This window comes from Salvelinus alpinus, chromosome 30, assembly GCF_045679555.1.
Source record: "Salvelinus alpinus chromosome 30, SLU_Salpinus.1, whole genome shotgun sequence".
Lineage (NCBI taxonomy): Eukaryota > Metazoa > Chordata > Actinopteri > Salmoniformes > Salmonidae > Salvelinus > Salvelinus alpinus.
The window spans coordinates 11,269,710-11,289,377 of NC_092115.1; the positions used below are offsets into that span (position 1 = coordinate 11,269,710).

The following is a 19,668-nucleotide window of genomic DNA, read 5'->3' on the forward strand; positions in this document are numbered from 1 at the left end:
GAATTTTCCAAGCTGTTTAAAGGCTCAGTCAACTTAGTGTATGTAAACTTCTGACCCACTGGAATTGTGTTACAGTGAATTATAAGTGAAATAATCTGTCTGTAAACAATTGTTGGAAAAATGACTTGTGTCATGCACGAAGTAGATGTCCTAACCGACTTGCCAAAACTATAGTTTGTTAACAAGAAATGTGTGGAGTGGTTGAAAAAAAAGTTAATGACTCCAACCTAAGTGTATGTAAACTGTATGTAAACACTCCTGTCAGGTAGCTAGCTACAGTTACCCATAGCTGGCTAGCTAGTTTTATACTTTAGTAATTTATTCCAATAAATTTCAGAGTTGCAAAAAAGATGTTAATGAATCTAGCAAGGTTTTATAGGCTCCTCACTACAAGACTAAGCCAAATTGCCAACGCAAAAATCAATGTGTGTATATATATTTTTTAAAGCAAGCTAGCTTCAGCCTTTTTTATTAAAATGTACACTTCGCAGCCACCAGAGTTTGACATGTGACTACAGTTTGCATTGGAATTGTAGGTCAACCCCGCAACTGACCTTAGTTGTTCACTCGCGGAGAGGACAAAGTTAGTTAATTTGACCACTTAAGATGTCAATCAAAATGCATCCGGTTTCGATGGGGATTTTCGGGGAGAAAGTGGCTAAGGCAAGGGCTGAGGGGGTAAAAATAAATTGTTTGGACTGCAGCCCAAGTCTATTAGACCAGGGCGCATGGATTAATACGCTACAAAACTTCTAAGGGGAGTCTGCAACGGGAACCCCCCCCCCAAGAAAATGACATGTATAAATATCAACATGGGCAAAGGACAGAAGGCTATGTCTCTCAAGGTTTCTACAACTACCTGTAATTTCTCAAAACAGATCATGACTGCGTTCGCACTTTGGATAGTATTGCTGCCTACTGCAGGTAAGAATTTAACATTTTTCCTAAAAATGCTGCAGTTTTAAGTTTTATATAAGGTCAAATATGTTTAATTTGGACAAATTATTCTCTCTCTTTTAAAGCGTCGAAATTTGTCCTAAACCTCACACCGAAGGATCCCATGGCTCGAGTCGGCGACAGTCTGGTCCTGACGTGCAAAGCCAGTGGTTGCGCCGAAACAGTTACGTTCACCTGGTCTTCATTGCTTGACCGGTCACTCTACGGTAAAACGGAGACCAACGGGACAGTGTCCCTGCAAATATTTAACCCATTGGTAATTCAGCACGTCAACGCGGTCGTCTGTAAGGCCACATGCAGAACCAAAGGAGAAGATACACAAAAAGCGCAAACGTCTACTAAGGTGAACGTATATGGTAAGTTTTGTGCGTCTTTGTTTATTGTAGGCTTTTATAGTATAACGTCTTCATGAACAGTAGTTTTTTGTTTATTGTAGGCTTTTATAGTAGAACGTCTTCATGAACAGTAGCTTTTTGTTTATTGTAGGCTTTTATAGTAGAACGTCTTACATTTACATTTAACATTTAAGTCATTTAGCAGACGCTCTTATCCAGAGCGACTTACAAATTGGAAAGTTCATACATATTCATCCTGGTCCCCCCGTGGGGAATGAACCCACAACCCTGGCGTTGCAAGCGCCATGCTCTACCAACTGAGCCACACGGGACCGTGTGGCTCAGTAGCTTTTTGTTTATTGTAGGCTTTTATAGTAGAACGTCTTCATTAACAGTAGTTTATAACTTCTTCAGATGATGCGCAATTGCTTTGAAGTTTATAATGTAACGACCCTGGGTTTATAAGCGCGGAAATCGACTCTGCAGCACGAGCATGCTTTTGGGGCACAGTAGCACGCTGGACTTCGGGCTAGAAGGTCGAGGGTTCGAGACCTGCTCCCTGCCTGTTTCATTACAATAATATTAAATTAATCCTCTAATATACACACTCTCGGGTTCCTCCCAAATAAGAACATTACAATTAATCTAAAGTGTTTTAAGCAGTGCTACTGTATGTCGATAGTCTACATACAATAGGATGGATGCCTATCATGGGGGCCAAGGGGAGCCAGGATCCCCCCCCCCAAAAAAAAATTTGTATTTGGTCTCTGTGTTTGAATAATTTTCCTTCAATTCGCAAGAGGCTGAATGTATCTAACAGGAGAAAGCATCCGAGCGAGCGAAACAGGGGCACTCCGTCTCTCTACGTGTATAGGCCATCTATCTGATGCTGTCTGGTCCAAACGAGTATGGCATTGTTGCCGCCCGTAGCATTGAATGCAAGGGAAGCCAGCGAGCATTTTGGGCTCATTCGACAAAAAAATAATAAAACATTTGCCAATAAGCGTTGAGCTAAACTGTGAATGGTCCTGGAGGCGTAAAAAAAGTGTAAACGGAAGCCTGCTTGGATTTGGCGTCTCCTATCAAATCGCTTTGAGAGCTTACGTCATTAACAGAAACAACTTGAATTGTTACATATCGTTGTGTTGTCCTCCTCTAGCTAGCTAAAATTGTCCCTTTCCTAAATTAGCCATGGATGGAGATAGGGATTTGGACTTGTGGTTTTACTTAATTCTATGTACTGGCCAAGGATTATAAAGGTGATTCTGATGTTGAAATATTGAAGTTGAAATGGTGCTGGTTCTAAATCAATAGTTGTTTAGTGGTCCCAAAATTTCGGAAACATTGACTTGCTTAACAATGCTGTAGGTCATGTAACTAACTGTCTGTTACATGCAATGCGCGTCGTGGACTTCACCGGACAGAGGTTGCTATCCGGTTTTGTGATAAAACAAAGGTGTGGTTGAATTTATTCTGCCACTGTCTTCTTATTGTCTCTTTACCCGTGCAACGCTACTGATACCTATATGAAATAGGCATGGCAGATCATGATGATGGACTTGATAATTTGATTAAAACATGTATGAATGAATTGATACAGTAGTAGGTTAAAATGCAACTTGGACACAAGTTAGTTTGTCTGTAGCTGTATATATCTTCTATTTGGCTACTATCTGTAGGTCTTATTTCAAGTTACTGCTACAAAACACATTGTCTTCTGGAATGCTACGACCCAATGTATTTTGTATTTTGATTAACCATTAATTGATTTGTCATTGACAGCCTTACCAAAGGATCCCACCATATCAAGAAGTGACCTTTTGACTGAGGGTCAGGAGAGTAACCTCACCTGTACAGTTCCAGATGTGTACCCAGCTGAACATCTAATCATCGAGTGGCTACTGGGAGATGAAGTTCTCCTCAAACAAGATGAACATCTGGAAGTCCAGACTGTCACGTCAGTGTTGAAATACAGACCGACAGCCCAGAACAATGGACAGAATGTTACCTGCAGAGCCACGCTGGACATTGGGATTGACAAGAGAATCAGAGAGACTGTCGCATCAATGACCGTTCAATGTAAATACATATCTGTCAACAGTTGTTCAATCATTCTCATCAGACAATGTTTCAAAATACAATTTGGGTTACAAGTTAAAGAAGCTATACAGAACGTTTGCTGCGGGGGTGCTCTTGAGACAAAAGGGGTCCCCTAAATTGTATTTTTATTTAACCAGGCAAGACAGTTAAAAACAAATTCTTATTTACAATGGCGGCCTAGGAACAGTGGGTTAACTGTCTTGTTCAGGGGCAGAATGACAGATTTTTACCTTGTCAGCTCAGGGATTCGATCGAGCAACCTTTTGGTTACTGGCCCAATGCTCTAACCACTAGGCTACCTGCCACTCCAGAACGGACAGAAATATTCTCCAGAAATTACATCATTGGACAGAAAGGAGCATACCCATGAGCAAAATAATACATTGTTTGCATAAAACTAAAGGTTTGTTTAATATTATGTCATAGGTATATCAACCATGCAACTAATCATAATGTGTATCTAACAACCATTATTTTCCCCAATGTAGATTCCCCCAGAAATATCACTATCTCAGAGAACACTCGGGTGAAAATGGGAGACAGTTTTACACTGACGTGTCGTGCTGAGGGAAACCCTGAACCTACAGTGTTGTGGAGAAAACTGGACCAAGATGGCCGCTCAGTCGTGGCAGGAGAGGGTGCGACCGTCTTGGTGGAAGAAGCGGCATGGTCCCACGGTGGAGAGTATGAATGCGTGGCCCACAACGTCGTAGGAAACCGTACAGCTCACATGACTGTTCATGTTCAAGGTGAGTCAAATAAAAGCAGACTGTATCAGCTTGTGGTTTGTAGTTATAAAAAGGTGTATATCCCATTGCGATCCCATTTCTAGTTGACAAATACTGACTGTAAGACAAAGACTAAATAATAACCAAGTAAGATTATAATTCATAAGGACAAAAAAGCGTGCTTAATATTGTGTCAACGTTGGAACCATGAAGATGCCCTTGGAAATCAACTAGTCCATTTTACTTTGTGAAATACCTTATTAACATAGTTTACCATCATTATTATTCCCATTTTATAAATACATTTTTGTATTTATATAACTTCATTGATATATGATTATGTTACTCATTGCCTCTGGCAGGTCCTCCAGAGAAGCCTGTTCTTAAACTGAGCCCATCTGGTGAGCTGAAAGCAGGGGACAGTGTGACCATTACCTGCCAATCAGAGAGTGGGCCGCAGGGGCGTGTGGCGTTACGCCAGTTGAACTGCAGTCAGGGGGCGGAGCTACAATCCAACCAGGGCCACACCTCCACCTTCATCACTGTCCAATCACTGACCACTAGAGACTCGGGACTGTACGAATGTCAGGCTACCAATCCCTATGGGAAACAGACATCTTCCATTAACTTCACAGTCTTAGATGAGCTTCATACAGAGAACCAGAGAACCACAGAGGCTGTCGCATCAATGACAGGTCAATGTAAGTACATTTCTGTCAAGAGTTGTTCACTCATTCTCATTAGACAATGTTTCAAATACAATTTGGGTACAAGTTAATGAGGCTATACAGAACTTTTGCCTCTGGGGTGCTCGAGATAAAAGGGTTCCCATAAATGGACAGAAATATTCTCCAGAAATTACCTCATTGGACAAAAAGGAGCCCATTGTTTGCCGACAACTAAAGGTTTGTTTCATATTATGTCATAGGTATATGAACTATACAGCAAACAATCCAATATTTGACTTAAACAATGAGCAACTTAACTTCCATAATGTATATCTGACAACCATTATTTTCCCCAATGTAGATTCCCCCAGAAATATCACTATCTCAGAGAACACTCGGGTGAAAATGGGAGACAGTTTTACACTGACGTGTCGTGCTGAGGGAAACCCTGAACCTACAGTGTTGTGGAGAAAACTGGACCAAGATGGCCGCTCAATCGTGGCAGGAGAGGGTGCGACCGTCTTGGTGGAAGAAGCGGCATGGTCCCACGGTGGAGAGTATGAATGCGTGGCCCACAACGTCGTAGGAAACCGTACAGCTCACATGACTGTTCATGTTCAAGGTGAGTCAAATAAAAGGTGTATATCCCATTGCGATCCCATTTCTAGTTGACAAATACTGACTGTAAGACACAGAATAACCAAGTAAGATTATAATTCATAAGGACAAAAAAGCGTGCTTAATATTGTGTCAACTTTGGCACCAGCGACAGTTGCTTCAACGAGTTTACCATGCAAGTACAGAAGACATTCCTAGTGGGAAAAACTGGTTGCAATGTCATTGAAACACATCAACTTTTATTTGTCACATGCAACAGGTGTAGTAGACCTTACCGTGAAATGCTTACTTACAAGCCCTTAACCAACAATGCAGTTCAAGAACTAGAGTTAATGTATTTACTAAATAATTTTAAGTAAAAAAATATGTAAAAGGTTTTAACTGGTTGTAAAAGGACGTTTTCATCTTTTTAGCTGCAAAGTGAAAAATATGTCTTAATCATTTCACATTTGAAGCATTTAGCAGACACACTTATCCAGAGCGACTTACAGTTAGTTAGTGCATTCATCTGTCATAGCCAGATGAGAGATGTGGGACATCTCTCAGTCATAGTGAGGTGGGACAACCACATCTCTGTCACAGTGAGGTGGGACAACCACATCTCTCAGTCATAGTGAGGTGGGACAACCACATCTCTCAGTCACAGTGAGGTGGGACAACCACATATCTCAGTCATAGTGAGGTGGGACAACCACATATCTCAGTCATAGTGAGGTGAGACAACCACATATCTCAGTCATAGTGAGGTGGTACAACCACATCTCTCAGTCATGGTAAGGTGAGACAACCACATATCTCAGTCATAGTGAGGTGGGACAACCACATATCTCAGTCATAGTGAGGTGGTACAACCACATCTCTCAGTCATAGTGAGGTGGTACAACCACATATCTCAGTCATGGTGAGGTGGGACAACCACATATCTCAGTCACAGTGAGCACATCAATTAGAGAAGTTAGCAGCAACGTCAGTGCTAGTAGTAAAATAGTTATATTCTGGTCACCAGTCTGACCAGATAACAACCAGAATGTTTCCATGGCGTCGTGATGTCATGAAATCTAGGTCTAACTGGTTGTAATGTTATATGATGTCTTTTCAACCGTATAATCAGTTTACAAATAGCATACGACGTCACGTCGTTTGACGTGAATAGGAAACAAACGACAATCCTTCATTTCAATTTGCTACCTTTCTTTCCCCCTGAAGCACCGCCCACAAACCTGTCCATGGAGTTGTTCCCGTCTGCTGAGTTTGAAAAGGGGCAGAACGTGACCATCCGGAGCTGGGCTGTGGGCGTTCCCGCCCCCTCGGCCACCCTGGTGAGGCTACGGGACGGGGTGGAGTTGCACTCCTCTGACGGAACCTTCCACCTGGTCCACCTGGGCCCGGAGCACGCAGGGCTCTACCTGCTCAATGTCACCAACGTAGTGGGACACCAGAGCCTCAGCTTCAGCCTCAGCGTCAGCCTCCAGGGTGAGACCACTGAGATATACTCACACAAAGACATGCGGGCACACACTCTCTCTCTGTCTCTCACACAAACACACACACTAATGGTTTATATACATCATTGACGCACACAAAAACAAATGTTGTATTGACACATACACCGGATAGGTTCAGTGAAATGTGTTGTTTTACAGGATCAGCCATAGTAGTAAGATAGGTGCAGTGAAATGTGTTGTTTTACAGGATCAGCCATAGTAGTAAGATAGGTGCAGTGAAATGTGTTGTTTTACAGGATCAGCCATAGAAGTAAGATAGGTGCAGTGAAATGTGTGGCATTGTGTTGTCTGACAAAATGCACAAGGTGCACCTGTGTAATGATCACGCTGTTTAATCTGCTTCTTGATATGCCACACCTGTCAGGTGGATGGATTATCTTGGTAAAGGAGAAATGCTCACTAACAGGGAGGTAAACAAATTTGTGCACAACATTTGAGAGAAATATACTTTTTTGTGCATATAGAACATTTCTGGGATCTTTTATTTCAGCTCAGGAAACATGGGCCCAACACTTTACATGTTGTGTTTATATTTTTGTTCAGTGTGCATACAGACATACACCCCCAAAAAATGCACTTGTCACTTTCTACTGGCACTGAGTTTGCTGATAACTACCTTTTGTTAAGGGACAATTGTGATATGTGGTTGTCTCACCTAGCGATCTTAAGATGAATGCACTAATGTAAGTCACTCTGGATAAGAGCATCTGATAATTGAGTAAAATGTCAAAATGTAAATATGACAGGCTTAGGGTGAACCGAGACATAGAATAATGTTTGAAAAAATGGATATGGAGTCTGCTAACTTTAAATCTCATCCCTCCAGATAAATCCGTCAATCCAAAGACCGTCATCATACCTGCCGTGTGCTTCGTTTCCATGACCGCTGCTGCAGCGACTCTGATGCGATTCCTGAGGAGAGCAAAAATGGCAAGTTCATATGAACTTGCAAGGACAGTTTAGACTCCCCCCATGGAGGGAAGAGAGATGGTCTCAACACCAGTCTGCAATTGAGCACTGTACACTGGAACAGTCCACTTCTAGCATCGAGGGGGTGTTTTCCTCAGAGGTGGACAGAGCTGTGCTTTCGGCAGTGAGAGACTGTATTCTTCGTTGCTATTGGTCAAGTGAAGCTCAAACACGCACGCACTGAAATCATGGTCTCAATCCGTATCGTGGAAGTTCAGCGCAATAGCGCGATTGATATGTAAATATTTTCCAATTGAGCCGACAGATGCAGCGGTTACCGTGAATGCAGAATCCGCGAACACGGGGACATTGCCTTTTTAAAATTCAATTGCGCTACAGCGATGAAACTTCCGCGATACGGATTGTATCGAGGCCTAATTGTTTGTTTATGCGTGTTCTCTACTGATGGATGTACAAAGCCATGAATGTAACTGATGATTGCACAGATATGACTTATAGCATCTGATAATACCTTATTAGTCAACCACCAGCCCAGGACATTGTGTCACTGTAGCATCAGACCTTCTTTCACTGAAGTTTATATTATTGCTGTATATAATATTTTTTTAATGTGAATTAATATGTTTTGTACAGACTTATTGTAATAAAGATGACAATGAAAAGGTTTACTCTGCCTCCTGTTTGAACAGACACACGCACACACGGTGATACAGGGTTTAGATAAGAGTTGGAGGGTGAGGAAGAAACAAGGAAACAACAAAACAGGTTTTCCTCCAAAACACACAAAGACCAAATTGACTTGAGTGAGGATATGGCACTCCGTATCAAGGAAACCATCTCAGAAACAAACACTCATGCTCCACAAACTCTTCTGGGAAGTGTGAGACTAATCTTCCATTTGAGACCGTGTGTTTGTGGGGGGGGAGCGTTTTTATCCCTAGAACATAAGTACAATACTTTAATTTGTCCCAAGGGCTCAGTCAATGGGAGGAGCAGTTTGGAGTTCATTGTGCTTACAGACACCAATCCCAAATGACCTCTGGTTAGCTTCTCCTTTAATAGCTTTCAGCCAAATCTGTGAAAAGACACACACAAAACTGAGGAAATCTTAGGGGGACAAACAGTCAAATCGAAATTATTGTGTTTTCTTTTTGTTCAGTATACATATCATGAAATTAGATGCTTCTGTTATATTTTTTAGTTAGTCATTAAATTGACAAATAAATTAGGCCCTAAACTACGGATTTCACATGAATGGGCAGAGGCACACTCATGGATGGGCCTGGTAGGGCATAGGCCCACCCACTGAGGAGCCAGGCCCAGCCAGTCAGAATGAGTTTTTCTCCACAAAAGGGCTTTATTACAGACAGAAATACTCCTCAGTTTCATCAGCTGTCCAGGTGGCTGGTCTTAGACGATCCCACAGGTGAAGAAGTCGGATGTGAAGGTCCTGGGCTGGCGTGGTTACATGTGGTCTGCGTTTTTGAGGCCGGTTGGACGTACTGCCATATTCTCTAAAATTACATTGGAGGCGGCTTATGGTAGAGATTAACATTCAATTATCTGCCAACAGCTCTGGTGGACATCCCTGCAGTCAGCATGCCAATTGTACACTCCCTCAAAACTTGAGACATCTGTGGCATTGTGTTTCGTGACAAAACAGACCATTTTAGAGTGGCCTTTGTCTCCAACACAAGGTGCACCTGTGTAATGATCATGCTGTTTAATGAGCTTCTTGATATGCCACACTTGTAAGGTGGATGGATTATCTTGGTAAAGGAGAAATGCTCACTAACAGGGAGGTAAACAAATTTGTGCACAACATTTGAGAAGCTTTTTGTGTGTATGGAACATTTCTGGGATCTTTTATTTCAGCTCATGAAACCAACACTATACATGTTGTGTTTATATTGTTGCTCAGTGTAGTAGGGAAAGTGTTGTGGGTATTGGGTAATGATGATTTAGCAGGGACAACATGCATCCCACTATCAGTAACACTTCTCTTCCGGGTCTAGAGATTAATATTCAGGTTGACCTCATCTCCATCCTCGGGTCATAGGTCACATATACGGATCAAAGTAGAGACATATTTCCACCTACAGCCTTAGATCAGACGTAATGTCCAAATACTTTTACACAAGTTGAGTCATGGGATGTTTTTACGCACGTCTTCTCAGGGCACAAACAGGTTAAAGGTGACAATGACAGTGTTTAAAAAAAAAAAGGAAACAGTTAAGTAATGCCCTTTGTATTTGCTGAGCTCTCATCTAAGAAGCACTGTGCAGTCTGTGAAGGGGTTTGTTTGTTTACCAACTCCAGTGATGAGCAGGTGTTGGTTAGCCCATCTTCACAGTTAATAAGGTATGTCCTCCAGTCAGAAGTAATCAGATGTCTTTGCTGTGACCTGTAGATCTGTGTGTCAGGGTGTGTGTGTTAGGGTGATTGTGTATAATATATATGTAGAGGCATCAGTCGAGATAAAATTAATACTTAAACCTAACCCATGTCTTTCGTCAGAGGAACATTTATTTTAGGGTCAAAACTGCGATGTTCATCACATAGTCGTTCTGATATTAAAATGAAATCTTTCAATACACACCTTCATACAGTGGTTTAGAACTTCCTTCCTCTACTGGATATAATTCAGACTGTTCATAAACCAACCGGATAGAGAGGTATTCTAATCTAGTCTATTGCACAAGCACATTGTGTCTCTTCCTTTTTCTTCCCGGTAAGTTCCCCTTGAAAATGGGAAGAACTTCCCTGCCAATACACACAATCTTTTGTAAACCATGCAATTTGGTCGACAAAGATAACATAAAATCTGTTTTGCTAAACTGCCCCCTACTGTTAGCAACCAAATGGTATATGTTCTCAAACCTAGGTAACATGAGGAAATAAGAGGGACTATACATTGTGCAACAGTAATGCAAAGATGTATTCTGAAGTTGGTTGGTTGGTTCGTATTCATTATGCACCAATCAATAAAAAACAGACTAGAACAGGAAGGGGCTAGTTGGACTCATTTTAGTTGTCCATTACAACATGTTTTTCCATGTGTGCCCCAATGACCCTGGTCTATTGGAAGTTCCAAGGGGTGGGTTTGTTATATTTCAAATTTTCTCAGATCTCAGTCTCAACCCAGAGATGAAATGATGATTACATTCTTCAAAGGTCTGAACTAAAATTAGGAATTTAGGCCTGGGAATTTCCAGAATGTGTTGAAGTATGGGGCAAAGAGAAAACAAAACTAAACCAGCATTTTGTTTGATTATTCAGCCTTGGATCCATTAGACCAGGGCTTCTTCAACTTTTTCAGCCTGGGACCCAAATGAGAAATTCTGTGTTTTCCTGAGACCCAAATGAGAAATTCTGTGTTTTCCTGGGACCCAAATGAGAAATTCTGTGTTTTCCTGGGACCCAAATGAGAAATTCTGTGTTTTCCTGGGACCCAAATGAGAAATTCTGTGTTTTCCTGAGACCCAAATGAGAAATTCTGTGTTTTCCTGAGACCCAAATGAGAAATTCTGTGTTTTCCTGAGACCCAAATGAGAAATTCTGTGTTTTCCTGAGACCCAAATGAGAAATTCTGTGTTTTCCTGAGACCCAAATGAGAAATTCTGTGTTTTCCTGAGACCCAAATGAGAAATTCTGTGTTTTCCTGAGACCCAAATGAGATATTCTGTGTTTTCCTGAGACCCAAATGAGATATTCTGTGTTTTCCTGGGACCCAAGTTTAGGAAAATATGCAACGATACATAAATATTGGTACATTTCATTGCCCTTATGCCTAAAACAAATGTAATATAGACAAAAACAAATAATGAAATGAAATATCCATATAATATCTATTCATGTTATTTTCCCCCATTAAAACACTTACATATCTGTCTAGGTTTTAACTGTTGCTGTTAAAATACAATACATATTTTTTATTCTGAACTGGAATAAACGGATTGATCACATCACACAGATATAGACCAGAAAACACCCACGCTGTCCTTTTCTGGTCTCTATATCTGTGTGGTGTGATCAATCAGTTTATTTCAGTTCAGAATAAAAAATATGTATTGTATTGTAACAGCAACATGTCTATTCTGGGCTCAGCCTTGAGACTGTTTCTGTACTTGTTTTTTTAAGTATGTCAGAGTTGAGAACCCTGACTCACATAGGTATGTGGTGCCAAACTGGACCAGAACATCTACTGCTTCCTCAGTCAGGCAGGAGACCGCTTCCTGCTGCAGATGAACAACCCAGAACTATGTGAGTGTGTTTACCTCAAAAAGCACCTTGCTTCAATCAGTTTATTCCAGTTAAGAATAACAATTATTATTGTATTTTAACAGCAACAGTTCCAACCTAGACTAGTTTTCAACAATAATTTCTACAGTAAGATGTACAGTGGGCCTGATCATTGTTCATCTTCATCTGTACTGTTACTTAGGGTTGCACTATCAGTAGCTTGCTTGGGCGAATGTTAGCTATTAGCTGTGTACAAAGCCAGGGGATTGTTTGAAAGAGAAACTCACATCTACTATGAGAGTTAGTACTCCCTTATTACTGCTGATCATCACCTGTTATAAAATGACAACAATGCCTTGCTAGCTGATTTACTTTTCCACTGTCGAGGCACTGTTTCCTGAAACATTCTGCCCTGTCCTGAAAGGACTTCCTAGGTTTACCATCATGCTGTGGATGTTTGGTCAGGACGTGTCGTTTTATTTATTTGTTCGTTTTGCAAGACTCATTACTAAGCACTTCCACACACACAACACATTGTGGGCGCTCCTCGTTATAAGTGTGTGTGTGAAACAGAGAGAAACTATTCGCTGTATATGCGTTTCATGACAATTGAGCTCAGTCAGATCTTGTCGCTAGCATTAGTCCATTTGATGACAGCGGTGAATGGTGTCGAGTGGGAATGACAAGTCAGTGGCTGACAGCACATCATCTGCTGTCTGAACCACAGCGCTGCATCGTTTCTCTTCAAGAAAACTGCAGAAAAAAAAGATCCGGTACACCACCTCTCACAATCACACAGCTGCCAAACGGAGAAGCAGAGAGTGCACTGAACAGAGAGCGCAGATGCACTTGGCCAAAACAATTCCAGTAATTCATGAAACAATTACAAATTTACACTGACACGCCGCGACCCATACTTTAAGAAAGGCTGTATTAAACCACTATCTAATCAGAATCATAGTGTCACGACTTCCACCGAAGGTGGCTCCTCTTCCTGTTCGGGCGGTGCTCGGCGGTCGTCGTCACCGGGCTACTAGCTGCCACCGATTTCCTTTTCTGTTGGTTATGTCTTTATTGTTTTCACCTGTTTCTCGTTTGGGGTTTTTGTTCAGGGCTGTTTATGCCCGCCTGCTTTTGTGCGGGCTTATTTTCTGTTCTGTGTGTAGATGGTTGCGTTTGTTATTTTGTTGGACTGTTTTTGTGTCCTGTTTTGGGTAGGTCAGTATTTGTCGCCTATTGTTATTTGGCGTGATCTTGTTCTGTCCGGAATAAATTACGAAAATCCAAAATCCTCTGCGCCATACTCCGCACCCACCACGCCTAGCTCCGTGACACATAGCCTGTTCAAAAGGAGTGCAATGTAAGAGCTGTAACCAGCTGGTTGTCTAACATAATAATCCATATGCTGACATAAACCTTTTAATTTTATAACATTAAAAAAAATACAAAATGTGTATTAAAACTTTTAATTGTTGCACAGCACACTAAGCCCACCAAACAAATGATTTGCAACAAAGCTCTACCAACAGCATATGCAAACAAAGCCAAAATCACAAACAAAACAACAAATCAATGAGAGAATAAATGTCCCAGTGGTCTACATGTCATGTAGAAAAGAAACATCGTTTTTCAGTTTGAGATGCACAATAGTAGAATTTTTTTGGCAGACAACCCATTTTAAGGGAGATAATATGAAATCTGATCGAAGGACAAACAGTTTTGGAGGGACAGCCTTTTTCAATGCATCACAATTTCAGGCTCTTGATGCAACAGAAATGGTAAAAGAGAGGATACTTGCTACAAGTCCTGTAGATATTCACCCTGAAACAGTCATGTCAGGGAGGCAATCGCCAGAAACAGCAGTTTTCACCAGAACAAAGTCAGCGCAACATTCACATAATTCCAGTAAGTACCGTTTAACAATGCAAAGTTTGAGTCGAGCAAGAGCAGAAAGCAGCCATTATTCAAAGTCGTGACGTCGTCGTAATGTTTAAACCAGTAGATAAAAAAAAAAAAGAATGTTCACTTGACCTTCCAATGCATCTCAGAATCAAAGGAATATTCTCAGTTGTCTTGTGATTGTATGAGCACCTGTGTGTGTGTCTCTCATCACATTTATCAAATACACATCTGAATACCTGACAAGTTAAGCCTGTCATGGGAGTGCAAGTACTGACACAAAGGCAAAAGTAAAATCTGACTTTTGAACAGTTACAGTACATACCCTGTGCGAATGTGCATATTACAATGCTGCCATCAGCTGGCAATAAAAACATTTGCACCAACTAAAGTCTATCTATCAACCGTGCCACGTAATATCTTATGATTTTGGCAACAGCAAAAGTCCTCTGGTTTAATACTGATATCTTGTTTGTCAGATTATCAAGAACAGGTTAACGTAAAGAGTCCATCTTTAGTAAGGCACCGCTTGTTGGACCATCTGCCGTGTTGTCAGCGTCTGGTCCTGGAGGTAACCGACTCAGAGATCTAGTCCCGATGAGGTCATAATAAGGAATCCCTTCTCTCGCCTACAAAAAGACAACAGAATGAGAACCTTACTTTAAGGTATCCCAAAAACCGAACCATTACCCAACCAAAATCCTCACATTTTACAGTAAGTGTTAATTCTCTTAACGCTTTGTGTTACACAATCCTGCATACTTCAGTATTAACCCCGGGCATGCAATCTACTCTGTTTCCTCACCCAAAACACTGATCAAATCCTCATCCCCTATCACATCCCAACACCTGTACATTGACCTACCTGAATGTCCGCTGTGTTCGACACCTGTCAATGCCAGTCCGTGCCTCCCTGTGCCAGTCAGCCCCTGCCCTTGTGGTTGGCATAGCTTGGGAAGCCAAACTGGCACAGCATCATGTTAGAGTACCTCAGGGGCATTGCGCCGTAGATCTGTGCCAGCCGGTTCAGGCAGTAGGAGCGCTGGAGCAGGTGTTCGGGACGGTGCCACATGCCTAGGTACCCGCTGCTGGCGTCCCTCTCCAGATTGCGCATATCCACGGGCTTCACAAAGATGCCAGAGGGTCTACTTTTTATGGCCCCAGAACCTCGTTGTAGCTCCGCTGCCACGGCAAAGTTCACGGCGATGTCGTCGCAGTTCTGCGTGTCATCCACCAGGGCATGCACCTCGGGCGGCTGCTCCTGGAAGAGCTGCAGGTAGCGGTGGTGGAAGAAGGCGGCGCCGATCAGCACCATGGAGTATCTGCAGCAGTGTGGAAAGCAGGGCCCACATTCAGATTGTTTTAAAAATGCATCAGGGCGCAAGACATGAACATGGTTTAGAGCAACAACGTCTACATCTAGGCCTTCAGTGTCTAGATATGGCAAACCTCTATAGTTATGCAGTTATAGTGTCTTCAGGAAGTATTCACACCCCTTGACTTATTCCCAGATTTTGTGTGTTACAGCCTGAATTCAACATGGATTACATAGATTTTCTCTCTCTCACCCATCTACACCCAATAACCCATAATGACAAAGTGAAAATATGTTTTTAGACATTTTTGCTAATTTATTGAAAAAAGTATTCACACCCCTGAATCACCGTTGGCAGTGATAACAACTGTGCTTCTTTCTGGATAAGTCTAAGAACTTTGCACACCTGGATTGTACAATATTCTTTTCAAAATTCTTCAAGCTCTTTCAAATTGATTGTTGATCATTGCTAGACAACCATCTTCAAGTCTTGCCATAGACTTTCAAGCAGATTTAAGTCAAAACTGTAACTACAGTAGGCCACTCAGGAACATTCAATGTAGTCTTGGTAAGCAACTCCAGTGTATATTTGGCCTTGTGTTTTAGGTTATTGTCCTTACCAAAAGGTGAATTTGTCTCCCAGTGTCTGGTGGAAAGCAGACTGAACCAGGTTTTCCTCTAGGATTTTACCTGTGGCATTGTATGAAGAGACGGAGAAACCCAACAATGCACTTGATTTAAGGCTCTATTCTGTTTCTTTTTATCATAAAACAACTCCCTAGTCCTTGCCGATGACAAGCATACCCATAACATGATGCAGCCACCACCATGCTTGCAAATATGGAGTGGTACTCAGTGATGTGTTGTTCTGGATTTGCCCCAACATAACACTTTGTTTTCAGGACAAAAAGATAATTTATTTTCCGCATTTCTTGCAGTTTTACTTTAGTGCCTTATTGCAAACAGGATGCATGTTTTGGAATATTTGTATTCTGTACAGGTTTCCTTCGGTCATTTAGGTTAGTATTGTGGAGTAACTACAGTGTTGATCCATCCTCAGTTTTCCCCTACCACAGCCATTAACCTCTAACTGTTTTAAAAATCACCATTGGTCTCATCGTGAAATCCCTGAGCGGTTTATTTCCTCTCTGGCAACTGAGTTAGGAAGGACACCTGTATATTTGTAGTGACTGGGTGTATTGGTACACCATCCAAAGTGTAACTAATAACTTCACCATGCTCAAAAGGGATATTCAATGTCTGTTTTTTATATCAATAGGTAGGTGCCATTCTTTGCAAGGCAGGGTCTTTGTGGTTAAATCTGTGTTTGAAATTCACTGCTCGACTGAGGAACCTTACAGATAATTGTATGTGTGGGGTACAGAGATGAGGTAGTCGTTAAACACTATTATTGAACACAGAGTGAGTCACATTTTTACTCCTGAACTTATTTAGGCTTGCCATTACAAAGGGGTTGAATACTTATTGATGCAAAATATTTCAGCTTTTCGTTAATTAATTAGTAAAAATGTCTAAAAACATAATTCCACTTTGACAGTATGGGGTATTGTGTGTAGGCCCGTGACACAAAATCTCAAATGAATACATTTTAAATGCAGGCTGCAACACAAGAACATGTGGAAAAAGTCAAGGGGTGTGAATACTTTGAAGACACTGTACCTGTCACCTCCTCCCATCTCTGGGTCCTGGAGTTCAAAGCTGCCGTAGCTGTAGACCCCCGTCACCGTGGTAACGTGTTTACGGGGGACAAATCCAACTATCTGATCTGGGAATTGCTGTTGGAGGATGAGAGTATGGGACAGCATTGAGGAGCATTCCAATAGTAATACAATGTAAGCTATTATGTAGAAGAGGGCACGACAAAACCTATCCCCCTCAGGAGTCTGAAAAGATTTGGCATGGGTCCTCAGATCCTCAAAAGGTTACACAGCTGCACCATCGAGAGCATCCTGACTGGTTGCATCACTGCCTGGTAGGGCAAGTGCTCGGCCTCCGACCGCAAGGCACTACAGAGGGTAGTGCGTACAGCCCAGTACATCACAGGGGCCAAGCTTCCTGCCATCCAGGACCTCTATACGAGGCGGTGTCAGAGGAAGGCCCTAAAAATTGTCAAAGACTCCAGCCACACTAGTCAGACTGTTCTCTCTGCTATCGCACGGCAAGCGGTACCGGAGCGCCACGTCTAGGTCCAAGAGGCTTCTAAAAAGCTTCTACCCCCAAGCAATAAGACTCCTGAACATTTAGTCAAATGGCTACCCAGACTATTTGCATTACCCACCCCCACCCCCTTCTTTTACACCGCTGCTACTCTGTTATTATCTATGCATAGTCACTTTAATAACTCTACCTACATGTACATATTACCTCAATTACCTCGACTAACCGGTGCCCCCGCACATTGACTCTGCACCGGTACCCCCCTGTATATAGTTACGCTATTGTTTTTACTGTTGCTCTTTAAATTACTTGTTAGTTTTATTTCTATTCATAGTTTTTAAAACGCATTGTTGGTTAGGGTCTTGTAAGTAAGCATTTCACTGTAAGGTCTACCTACACCTGTTGTAATCGGCACATGTGACTAATAACATTTGATTTGATTTCAATGTGTATTGTTGTTAGTACATACCTTCCACACAGAGAAGGCAAAACTGATATCTGGAACGCTGACCAACGTGTCATCATCCAGCATCAACACAGCTGAGGAGAGAAGTTGAACACAGAGTATTACCATTAGATGATTAAATACTTCCAATACACAGCGTTGTTGTGCCTGTATACTCGACTGGACAATTTTGCGACGTAGCTGAGGAAAGGAGACGAGGAGACGAGGAGAGTGTCTGTCAGTCTGTGTCTCAGTGGAGGCTGCTGAAGGAAAGGACGGCCATAATAATGGCTGGAATGGAGTCAATGGAATGGTATCGACCACATGGAAACCACGTCCTCAATGTGTTTGATGCCATTATTATTAGCGGTCCTCCCCTCAGCAGCCTCCACTGGTCTGTCTGTGTCTCTCTTTCACACTCCACACCACAGTCAGTATCTATCTTCGGTTGAACGGCTAAGTGAGGTAGACACTTTGGAAAGCCACCTTAACGCCATCTCTGTCTGTCTGACCCTCTCACACACACACACTCACACACCACACACTCACACACCTCACCGTCGGTATCGATCTCAGCAAATGGCTGCAGGCGGTTGCGCATGCGGTTGACGCTCTGCTCTTTGAACACCACAGGGATGGGATGGGGCCCCAGGGCGTCCCAGAGCTCTTGAGGGGTCCGCTCCCCAATGTTGTTCCACACGATGATGACCCGCCGCAGGTGTGGCACCGCCTGGTAATGGTTGAGCAGTTTCAGCAGGACGTCGGTACGGTTATACGTCTGTATGACTATGGTAAATGCGGTGGCGTCCTCCTCTTCCGTTTGGCGCCCGGGAATGGCGTTGGCATTGTTGCCGGCGGTGGCTCTATGGCGAAGGGCTCCCATGGCCCCGACATGGCCCCGGTCCTCGACGGAAGGCAGGAGGGCAGTCAAGGCAGCACCGACCAAGAGAAGGAGTAGTATGGGAGCAACGAGATAGGACCGCCGAAGACCTTTGCAGCCACGGAGAAGGACTCTGCACTCAGGAGAAAGACAACAATGGACATATATACTGATTCCCAAATCAACCCCTAGCCCATACTCCCTATGCACTTGTGGAGATCTGAGATGATTAGATAGACATAAACAATATGGATATAGGTCTACCTTGCCCTTTGTAATAGATCAGGGGGAATTTTCGCCATATTGCTAATCCACACAGATCACAGACCTTCAGTGTTTAGGGTGCAGAAACTATTTCACAGAATAGGCTTTTTAAAAAGAAGGACTATTTGTCAAGCGCATACATTGTAAACCACGACATTCCCATCACAACACCCTCCATGATAATAATCGACGACATGTTGCGCGCGTGCATATGATTGGGCCTATTAGGCTATGGCATCATCAAAAAGTTAACTTTATTAAACGGTACTTTAACGGCGTTAGTGACTTTTAAAGTAGCCTAATGGAAATGGGTTACAAACCTCGGCCTACAATAGACTAGGCCACTTAACAATACAACAGTGAGGAAAAACACTAAGCTACCTACCTCATTGTTGTATCCTTATAACGCACATTCCAAAACAATTAATTAATCTACTTTAGTTGTTTTCTCCCTCTTTTCCCATTCCACACACAAGAGTTCTGTTGATTTACGCAGACGCAACGTAGACTTGCAGGAAAGTATTTGTAGGCAAATTCGGGAAAGTCAGGAAAACTACAATGACGCACAACTGTACTGCTTTATGGCGATGGTTTTCGCCGCATA

General features: G+C 42.3%; 2 protein-coding genes across 2 annotated transcripts; one reads left to right on the forward strand and one right to left on the reverse strand.

Moving 5' to 3' along the window:
* Window positions 1–639: 639 nt before the first annotated feature.
* LOC139559991 (vascular cell adhesion protein 1-like) lies at window positions 640–8,507 on the forward strand. The gene is made up of 8 exons (XM_071376501.1): window positions 640–924; window positions 1,023–1,313; window positions 3,075–3,371; window positions 3,881–4,141; window positions 4,483–4,821; window positions 5,150–5,410; window positions 6,613–6,879; window positions 7,738–8,507. Exons 1-8 carry the CDS (start codon window positions 792–794, stop codon window positions 7,872–7,874), a joined length of 1,986 nt encoding a protein of 661 aa, XP_071232602.1. The 5' UTR covers window positions 640–791; the 3' UTR covers window positions 7,875–8,507.
* A 5,026-nt stretch (window positions 8,508–13,533) lies between these two features.
* Window positions 13,534–19,618, reverse strand: extl2 (exostosin-like glycosyltransferase 2). The gene is made up of 6 exons (XM_071377161.1): window positions 19,450–19,618; window positions 18,479–18,933; window positions 17,945–18,015; window positions 16,978–17,093; window positions 14,848–15,304; window positions 13,534–14,611 (listed from the first exon to the last, which is right to left on the reverse strand). Exons 1-5 carry the CDS (start codon window positions 19,452–19,454, stop codon window positions 14,905–14,907), a joined length of 1,047 nt encoding a protein of 348 aa, XP_071233262.1. The 5' UTR covers window positions 19,455–19,618; the 3' UTR covers window positions 13,534–14,611; window positions 14,848–14,904.
* Window positions 19,619–19,668: the final 50 nt, after the last annotated feature.